General features: G+C 40.2%; 1 protein-coding gene across 1 annotated transcript; it reads right to left on the reverse strand.

Annotated features, from left to right (window-relative positions):
- Positions 1-1,786: 1,786 nt before the first annotated feature.
- Positions 1,787-2,815, reverse strand: LOC110269384 (uncharacterized). The gene has a single exon (XM_088506705.1). It carries the CDS (start codon positions 2,813-2,815, stop codon positions 1,787-1,789), a length of 1,029 nt encoding a protein of 342 aa, XP_088362831.1.
- Between the last annotated feature and the right edge of the window lie 8,148 nt (positions 2,816-10,963).

The following is a 10,963-nucleotide window of genomic DNA, read 5'->3' on the forward strand; positions in this document are numbered from 1 at the left end:
CCTTCTCACGAACTCCTTAGAGTCCGCCATCAGGGAGGGCCAGTAGTATCTGGCTTTGATGAGCTTCCTAGCTAGGGCCTTCCCTCCGATGTGGTGACTGCAACATCCTTCATGGACTTCTCGGAGAACGTACTCCGTTTGGTCGGGGTGCAGGCATTTCTGCAGTGGTTGGCTAAGTTCTTTCTTAAACAACTGGCCATGTATGATTGCATACTTGGCTGCCTCTCGTCTTACTGTTTTGGCCGCCTGCTCGTCGCTGGGGAGCTTGGCCTTTTCCAGAAATTCGGTGATCGGGTCCATCCAACAAGGCTGTGACTGGGTTAGCTGTAGCACCACTGCTGGTTCTTTCATCAAGCCTTGAATGAGGGACCGGTTGCCAGTCCCTGGTTTTGTGCTTGCTAGCTTGGACCAGGAGGTCTGCCGTGTGTTCCTTTCTCTCGGGACGTGTTGGATCGTGACCTCCTCAAACTGCTTGCTCAATTCCTTGACTTTCTCCAGGTACTTCTATAACATTGAATCTTTGGCCTGGTATGTCCCATTGATCTGAGAAGTAACGACCTGCGAGTCACTACACACTTCCAGTCTTGTGGCTCCGACTTCCCTTGCTAGAGCTAGGCCGCCCAGCATGGCCTCATATTCCGCTTGGTTGTTTGACACCGGAAAGTCGAATTTGATTGATTGCTCGTATATAACTCCAGTTGGGTTTTCCAGGATGATTCCTGCTCCTCCGAACGATTGGTTAGATGCTCCGTCAACGTGGAGCTTCCACCGTGTACTCGGCGCCTCGTCCAGGTCCCCTGTTACTTCTACCAAGAAATCAGCCATGACTTGAGCCTCGATTGCATGCCTGGGTTCATACTGTAAGTCATATTGGGAGAGTTCGACAACCCAATTCATCATTCTACCTGCCAAGTCGGGCTTCTATAGTACTTGTCGAATTGCCTAATCCGTCCTGACGATTACTCGGTGTCCTTGGAAGTACTGCCGCAGCCTGGGCGACGATGTCAGGAGTGCATATGCCACTTTCTCCAACTTGCTATACCTTAGCTCTGCCCCTTGTAGTGACTTACTCACAAAATATATCGGTTGCTGGGTCTTCCCCTCTTCTCGCACTAAGACCGCTGCCAGGGCCTCGTCGGTCACTGACAAGTACAAGTATAGCGTTTCTCCCTTCTTAGGTCTTGCGAGAACAGGCGTTGCCGAGACTATTTGTTTGAATTGCTTGAAAGCTTCCTCACATGCCGGGGTCCACTCGAATGCGATTCCCTTCTTCATTAGGTTAAAGAAAGGTAGAGCCTTGGCCGTCGACGCGCCGAGAAAACGGGATAGTACTGTGAGTCTGCCCGCCAACCTTTGGACATCTTTCACACTTCCCGGGCTCTTCATCTGAAGGATTGCATCGCATTTTCCGGGTTGGCATCCACCCCTCGTTGGGTTATCATAAACCCCAAGAACTTACCGGCTTCGACGGCGAAGGCACACTTCAGCGGATTGAGCATCATTACGTGCTGACGAATAGACGCGAAGACGCTTTCCAGGTCACTTAAGAGGGCCTCAGGCCTGGCGGTCTTGACCAAGATGTCGTCTACGTATATCTCTACCGTCTTGCCGATGAGGTCCCTGAAGACCTTGTTCATCAGCCTTTGGTATGTGGCTCCCGCGTTCTTCAGTCCGAACGGCATGACTTTGTAGCAATATGTCCCTCCCGGCGTTATGAATGCCGTTTTCTCTTCGTCTGGCGGGTTCATCGGTATCTGATTATACCCGGAATAGGCATCCATGAAGCTCAGATATCGGTAGCCTGCCGTTGCGTCGACAAGCGCATCGATATTCGGCAGAGGGAAGGAATCTTTGGGACATGCTTTGTTAAAGTCGGAGTAATCCACGCACATTCTCCATTTTCCGCTAGGTTTTTTAACCAGAACCACGTTGCAAGCCAAGTCGAGTAATCGAGTTCCCGAATGAAACCCGCTTCTAGTAGGCTGGTCGTCTGCTTGGCCACCTCTTCTGCCCTTTCTTGGGACATTTTTCTCCTCCTTTGGGCCATTGGCTTTGCCTCCGGTCTCACGGCCAGCTGGTGTGACATGAACTGGGGGTCTATACCCAGCATGTCGGCCAGCGTCTGGGCAAACAAGTCGCCATTGGCTCTGATCATCTCTATGAGGGGTTCTTTTAGGTCACAGGGTAGATTCCTGTTTACAAAGGTAAACTTCTCGTCTGAATCGCCGACCTTGAACTTTTCAAGATCTCCCTCTGGTTCCGGCCTGGGTTTGTCATCAACCCTGTCGTCTAGGTCAGCGAGAAATACACCGGATGCTTCTTTAGATTTCTTTCTCAGGGAGAGGCTGGCGTTGTCGCATGCGACTGTTGTCTCTAGGTCTCCCCTGATGGTCCCAACTGACCCGTCATCAGCTACGAACTTCATTAGCAATAGCTTGGTAGAAATCACCGCCCCAAATTCGTTAATGGTCTTCCTCCCCAAGATGAGGTTGTAGGCCGTCGAGTCTCTTAAGACCACGAACTCCGCCATTAGCGACCTCTTCCCCCTGCCTCTGCCTATGGAGACCGGGAGGGAAATTACGCCATCTGGCTTGATGAAGTTATCACATAGGCCTACCACGCCGTGCTGGTTACCTCTGAGGTCGGTGTCTCGTAGGCCCAGGGCGTCAAAAACATTGCGAAACATGATATTAGAATCAGCTCCTGTGTCCACCAAGATCCGCTTTACTAGGCCGGTGCCTACCCTGGCCGTGATCACCATCGGCGGACTCTCCGCAACCTCATCGAACCACTGATCCTCGGGGACAAAAGACATCGAGGGCAACCTGCGAGAGGTCGGTACAAGGCCAGAGGACATAGCTAGAACCTTGGTGTCCTTCTTACTGGCCGACTTTGACCTGGGAGGGACATCCCTTCCTATCAGTCTATCACCACATTCACCACGGTGAGGGCATGCTCCGTGTCCTCCTCGGGTTTTCGTCTCTGCTTTACGGCATGGCTTTTGTCCTCGGTTGACTGGTCCCTCCTCCTAGGTTCCCTTATTAGGTGGGCGAACTCGGCCAGCTTCCCTTCTCGAATGGCCTGCTCCAGAGCGTCCTTCAGGTCAAAACAGTCTTGGATTTTGTAGCCATATCCCTTGTGATAATCACAATAGAGGTTCTTGTTTTCTCCCGTCCTATCCCTGAGTTGTCGGGGCTTCGACAAGATGCCCTTGTCAGCAATTTGCTGATAAACCTCGACAATTGGAGCCGCTAAGGGGGTGTAGTTGGTGAACTTCCTAACACGGGGAAAGGGTTTGAAAGTCTTGGGCGTTCCTCCGTCTCTGGAGTGTTCCTTGGACCTCTCACCGTCACCGGATGGGCGGGTACTAGGGTACGCGGACTGCCATTTATTGGCTGCTATGACCTGACTTACCTCTTCATCATTAATGTATTCCCTGGCTATGTTCTGGATTTCCTGCATTGTCCAGATAGGCTTGGTGGTGAGGTGTTTTTGGAAATCCTCATTTAGCAAACCGTTGGTCAAGCATAAGCTTGCCACCGAGTCAGTTAAGCCGTCTATCTCGAGGCACTCATCGTTGAATTTGTCCAAGTATTTTTCTGGTCGGCTCGCCGTTTCGCTGCGTCACCCCTAGCAGGTTAATCGGGTGTTTCGCTTTGGCGATGCGCGTGGTGAATTGGGCCAAGAAAGAACGACTGATGTCGGTAAACGTGGTTATGGAGCCCTGGGGGAGGGCATTAAACCAACGAATCGCCGGCCCGGCTAAGGTTACCGGGAAAGCCCGGCATCTTACTTCGTCGCCTACCCCTTCCAGGTTCATTCTGGCCTCGAAGGCCGTTAGATATTCTTGGGGATCTTGGGTACCGTCGTACCTCATATCTGTCGGCTTGTTAAAGTGCTTTGGTAGTCGCACTCCAAGGATCGAGTGGTGGAAAGGGGTTGCCCCCATGACCACCGGTTGCCTTTCCCTACCGGGTTCTCTGTTAGGCCGGCCTCTCCTCGTCCTTTCTCGGCGGTGAACTTGATGTGGCCGGCCTCTTCTTTGCCGTCCTTTATCGCTTTCCCAGTCTTCTTCTTTGGTGTCTCTCGTTGGCGATCGGTTGTAGACCAGCGGGTCTCGCCTTCTCCTTGGCACCTTGAAGAACTGAAGATTGATGGTTTAGAGGTTATAGCAAACTCTCGTTGTAAGTATAGTTACTAAACCAAGCAATCAACCTTTCTTACAAAAGTTTTGGTTGTCACAAGTAACAAACCCCTTTGAAATTGATAACCGAGTATTCAAACCTCGGGTCGTCTTCTCAAGGAATTGCAGGGAGGTATGTTCTTATTATTGGTTATGAGTTTATAAATTTGGGGTTTAGGAAGTAAGGTGGGAATATGTTATATGACAAGTAAAATAAAATAATAATAATAAAATAGACTCTTGGTAAGGTAAGAGAAATTGAAAGTCCAATTTTAGTTATCCTTATCAACAACAATGAAAGTTGAATCTTAATTCCACTTAGTTAACATTTGCTATAACAAGGAAAAGTCAAGTGACTAATTAGTTAGATCTTTGAATCCTAGTTAATTCCTAAGAAAAGATTGGGATTATTGAAGATCAATTCAATTGGCAAGATAACAATTAACAATTATGCTGTTAAGTTGGATAATTCCTGAGTTACTGATTTCTTAACCAAAACCAAAAGGGAAAAAGTAAATCTACTGGAATAAAAATGTCTTTAGATGGGAAGCAGTAATCATGTAAATAAAAGAAAGCAATCATGAATTGAAATACCTCAAATAACATTAATTAAGAAAATTATATGTAACATGGAAGAGTTCATAAATTATATAAAAATAAAGAACCTGGGATTGAGAGTTACTCCTAAAAACTAAGAGAAGTCCTAAATCCTAAGAGAGAGAGGAGAGAACCTCTCTCAAAACTAATCTAAATCATGAGAAGTGAATTATGAGAGCCTCTCTATGAATGGATGCATTCCCCCACTTTATAGCCTCTAATCTGTGTTTTCTGGGCCGCAAACTGGGTCAGAAATAGCCCAGAAATTGCCCCCTGCGTATTCTGGTACGTTCAGGTCGCGGACAAGTGACACGGAGGCGTCGTCCATGCGGCCGCGCGGATTGAAGTTCGCAGATGCGACGCATCCGCATGGATCACGCGTTCGCGTCGCCTAGCGTCAGGGCAACTATGGCATATTATATATCAAATCGAAGCCCCGTACGTTAGCTTTCCAACGCAACTGAAACCGCGTCGTTTGGACTTCTGTAGCTAAAGTTATAGTCGTTTGAGTGTGAAGAGGTCAGGCTGGACAGCTTAGCTATTTCTCCAACTTCTTGTATTGCTTCCACTTTTGCATGCTTCCTTTCCATCCTCTGAGCCATTCGTGTCCTGTAATCTCTGAAATCACTTAACACACATATCAAGGCATCTAATGGTAATAAGAGAGGATTAATATTAGCAAATATAAGGTCAAAGAAGCATGTTTTCAATCATAGCACAAAATCAGGAAGGAGAATGTAAACCCATGCAAATAGTATGAATAAGTGGGTAAAGAGTTGATAAAAACCACTCAATTGAGCACAAGATAAACCATGAAATAGAGGTTTATCACACCTCTCTGCTCTCCTGGCTTTCTGATTCTGTCCGGGGGCTCGAGGTGCACTTGGAGCGACTCCTCCAGAGACCCCTTTCTCCCCTTTGAGTGGATCGGGAAAGCTCCTGGCTAGGAGTGGGCTGACGACTTTCACGGTTGGCTACTTCTCGCTCCAAGTTATGCACCTTGTGGCACAGCTCTTGTATTATCCTGGCGTTGTCGCTGCCTTCGTGAACGGGGGCTCCGGCGGCTACCCCGCTGCCTCGGGGGTCTACCCCCTCCCCGCGGGTCCCGGCCCCGCCGTCGGCCACGCCAGAAACCAAAACAAAATCCATGTTGGGGGGAGTTTCCACAGACGGTGCCAATGTTCGATACGTCGGGTTACCGGACGGTTCGGATTAGGTTGGTGTGAAGATGGGTCTCCGCCTCGGTCTGAATTCTGGGAGCGGTTTGCACTGGCTGTCGGTCTGCCGAACTCTTGATGGGTTGAGGGGGGTGTCACCTGCAATGACACTCCGACGCCCAAGTCAATAGAGTGTATAGTTGAAGTGAGAGTTTGGAGTAGGGTGACGTACCTTAGAGGAAGGGTAGGACCCTCCGCATATATACCCTGTCAAAAGTGGGTCCCACGAGGGTAAACCCACCTTCCTCGAAGCTTCCCAATACAACTGTAGCAGCGAACTGTAAAAGACGCGTGTCCGGGTCGGTTGCAGGGTATATCATGCCCGCCCGTTCGCGTCGGGTGGCCTATGGGTCGGGTCAGCCAGCATGTCGTTTGGGCTGGGCCGTAATAAAATTCATCTTTTATAGATATAAATCAGTTTATTAATTTTATTTTGAGTAATTTTATGTTAGTATTGTGATTTTTTAAAATAAAAATAATAATTTATTCTAATGTTTTAATAAAAGGAATTGCATATTTTTTTTTGGTAATTTAATTAATTATTATAGAATTTAATTAAAAAGTACATTTCTTCTTATTAAAGTATTCGAAACATTGTGAAGTAATATTTTTGTTTACAACAAGATACAACAATTTTCGTGTACGTATAATTCACTTAAATCTACAAATATGTCAAACACATTGAATTAATTTAATTTGATTTGTACATTTTCATAATAAATAAAAGAAATTTTTTTCGTCAATTTTCTTCACTTGACCAAATTCTAGATCCATTGATGGAGACCGCACGCTAAATTAAAGCTTATGGAGCAACGGAAATTATTAGGAGTGTGTTTAAACCTTTAATTTTATCCTAAAATTTTTCATCAACCACTCAATATAAAACATCTCTCCTACTCTCATAAAAGTACCTTACATATTACTTATGAAATTTAAATTTTTTAAAATGAAAAAATTGATAAAATAAGATATTAATTACCATTAATTTTATAATTTTTATAAAATATACTATATTATTTTAATTTAAGAGTGATTAACTATTCATTTTATTATTTTACAATTTTTTTTTATTTTAGAGAATCATAATCTATTACTTTCAATTGTAGAATTAAAACATTTACTATTTTCACCCATTTTGCATTATTCTATTTGTCATATCATTTTATATCTATGTATGTTTTCTTGTTTATTTAGTCTATGTCATTAAAATTAAGAAATAAATTAAAATTTTTGTATGAAATATTTAAATGGTACTCTCTTCTTTTTTGTTTATATGAGATACCATGTATACTTTGTACTCATATATTATTCTCCAAGATTAAAATATACATTATTATAGTTTATTTAACCAAAATATTTTTCAATAATTATTATAATATATATTAAATAATAATTATTTAATTGATTAAAATAATAATATATTATTAAAATAAATTTTTGTTATAAAAAAAATATTTTAGTCTAATAGACGAAAATTTACGTTTGTCAATTTAAAAATTATATATATTTTATAAATTAAAAAGAGAAGCTTCATTTATATATTTATAGAAAATATCATTTTCTCTGACATTAAACATAATATAAAGAGGTAAAGTCGAACTTTCCATATCATAAAGATTCTCAAATCCTTAAATTCAAACTTGAGTTTTCAATCCTTACATAAATAGTAAAGGTTTGCATTTCCATCTCATTCAAACTTTCCAAATATTACACTATTACTTGTAAGAAATTAATAATATTATTCCCTTAGTTTTAAAATAGAGAAAACTCACATTAAAATATATGAAATAAAAATAATAATAATAAAGAAACCAGAATTACATACATCACCAATTTAACTGTTTTTTAATGGCATTAACTACTAAATTAAACTAAATTGAGTCAAGTAAACATAGCTACGTAAAAAATATTAAACCTATTATGACGAAAATAATGAAAAATACGTGGATGCCTCTATCTAAAATAATAAAAACGGAATAGTAGCTTTACTTAATGTTAATTTGCGTTTCAGGCATACTTAAATGTACTCAATTATTTTAAAAAGATTATGTATTAAAATAATAAAAGTCTCCATCAATGAATAGACGTATTCAACAATACTAGAAGTACAGACATTTTTTTAAATTATATTTTTAATCAAGTTCACATGTATTTTTTTTTCTTTTTCTTATTCTTTTACTACTTTTTCAATTATTTTTTATATTTTTTCTCTCTTATTGTTATGGTTATCACTGTCATTATCTATTTTTTTTTGCATTTTTTTCAATGTTGTTATCGTCATGGCTACCGCTGCTAATGGCATTGTCGTTGTTGCGGCCATTTTTCTTTTGACGTTGTTGTTATTGATTAATTTCTTCTTCTTTCTTTTTTTTTTGCTCCTCATCCTCTTTTATTATTATCATTATCTTCGTCGTTTTCCTCTTTTTTTTCTACTGTAAATATTTAAAAAATTATATCACAAAAATTTTGATATAGAATACAAAAATTTTAATATACAACATACAATTTTTAGTTTCTTTGAAATATGGTTTTTTCCTCCTTTACTTGTTATTATGTATTCTAATTGACGAGAGAAAAACAGAATGGTGAAGGATTAAGTTTCTTCTATATGAAAAATAATTGGAGAACACACAAATGCTTGTATCTTTGTTGGATTAAGTTACTGATTTTTTTTTTGTTGGATTTTTTCTCTTTTTTGTGAGGTCTAAGCTCAATTTTTTAGAGGTGTATTCTTGTATCTTTGTGTCTCTACCTTAATCAGATTTTTTTGGAGTCTTTTGAGAGTGTGAGAGAGTAGCCACAAAGTGAGAGAAAAGAGAGAGAATAGAATTTTCATTTGTATGCAAAGCAGCAAATTTCAAATAGTAGTTTCTCATTTGTTCATCGTTGGATCGGTGTGAAATTCAAACTGTGTGTTCCTCTCATCTTGTTCTTCATTCATTCTAGACGGTGGAGATGTTGATTGGAAGTCTACTTTATAAAAAATTGGCTTCGCAAGAGAAAAATAGGTTTTCTGTTTTTACCAATCTTTGAACAGCAATTTCTCATTCCTTCACCGTTGGATCCACTTAAAATTTGGACTACAGTTGGAGGTCTGAAAAGAGAGGATTAGGCTTCGAACAACAGCTATGTTTTTGGATATTTTTTATCTTTTTCCTTTTCATTTGTAAACTTTGGTATTTTGATGTTTTGTCTGGTTATATGTACGTTAAAATTTCAATGTGTTCTTGTTATTATTTTACTTGCTATATTTATTTATTTATAATTACTGCCATATTGTATTGTGAGTGCTTTTATATTATTTTTGTGTTGAATATTTGTGTTATTTTTACTACTGAACTTTTTCATTTTTTTCTCCTTAAATTCTTCTATTTTATTGTTTCATAATAATCCTACATGTTAATATCATACAGAACTCAAATGAACCTATTTTGATGCAGTGATCATATTTTCTTTGATTTTAAGGCTTTGAATTTTTTATAAGTTACATGTAAAATGAAAATGTCTTTATAATTTTTTATAGTTAATCTATTTATCTTTATCTTTTATTTGATTAACATTCACTACTTCTCATCAATGCGTTTAATATCCAGAGTTATTTATGAATACGAGGCTATATTATGATTTTATTTATTTTATTTTTCTTACTTTCTATCTTTATTTATTTATATATTTATTTTTGGTGATATTGAATATCAATAATTCGCTATTCTAGTGTTGTTTATGAGAAAATTTTTCTATTATACTATAATATAAACATTAGTGAAAGATTTTCAATCATGCTAAGAAATATGTTTGATTATGAAGTACCTCTAATTTGTATTTGTGTTTATGTTGACGATTTTTCTTTTAATCTATAGGCAACAGTGTCGATAGATAGCAAAAATTGAAATAAGCCAGTCCTTTTATTTATGAATGGCGAAATGTCTTAAGTTGGGCTTTTTTATTTATATAAATATTAAAAAGGGTTTTTTACTTAAATAAATTAAATGCATTTTAAAATTACTCAATTCCCCTGAATCAGATTCTGCAACGTGATTATCCTTTTTGTATTATTATATAAATCGTCCCAGGGTGCAAAGGATTATATAAAACATAAATCATCTCACCCTAAGACGATTAATGAATGAATTTGTGATGCAAAATAAGAGTAAATCGTCCCAGGGCTTCTTGGGTTAGTAGTTGAGCATAAATCGTCCCAGGGTAGTAGGTTTTACGAGTTAATGGGCTAAACCAAACTGGGCTGCCACGATTTATGTGTTTTTTCGGACCCTCAGGAGGCTGGGACGATTTATGTGTTACTCTGTAACACTCAAAGGGCTGGGATGATTTATGTGTTTTTTTTATTAAGACGTTGCCGGATATCATGTATAGTGATTTAGTTAGTTTTTGGTTTAGTATAAGACGTTAGAAATCAGTAGTCTTAAAAGATCATGGAATTCACTCATCATAGGGTGATGGTTCTGACGGTAGAATCCCATGGAATTTGCTGATTTTACTATAGAATTCGGACCGGCCCGAACCGGACAGGTTCGAACCGGACCGGAACGAAGCAGTTCGAGGGTTAAACCGGCCAATGGGATCCTGAACCGGGCCAGTCTGATGATATGACCGGATGAGGGAACGAACCGGTTCGGTGTGGTCAAACCCGGAATGAAATGGTTTAAACTGATATCAGTTAGTAAGACCGGGCCGACCGAACCGCTTGAGTTTCAAATTTTTTTTTTTAAAATGTTGTAGAGAAATGGTTTAAACTCAAGCGGTTCGGTCGGCCCGGTCTTACTAACTGATATCAGTTTAAACCATTTCATTTCGGGTTTGACCACACCGAACCGGTTCGTTCCCTCATCTGGTCATATCATCAGACTGGACCGGTTCAGGATCCCATTGGCCGGTTTAACCCTGAACCGCTTCGTTCCGGTCCGATTCGAACCTGTCCGGTTCGGTTCGGTCCGGTTCGGGCCGG

This window comes from Arachis ipaensis, chromosome B3, assembly GCF_059453495.1.
Source record: "Arachis ipaensis isolate K30076 ecotype BB chromosome B3, ASM5945349v1, whole genome shotgun sequence".
Lineage (NCBI taxonomy): Eukaryota > Viridiplantae > Streptophyta > Magnoliopsida > Fabales > Fabaceae > Arachis > Arachis ipaensis.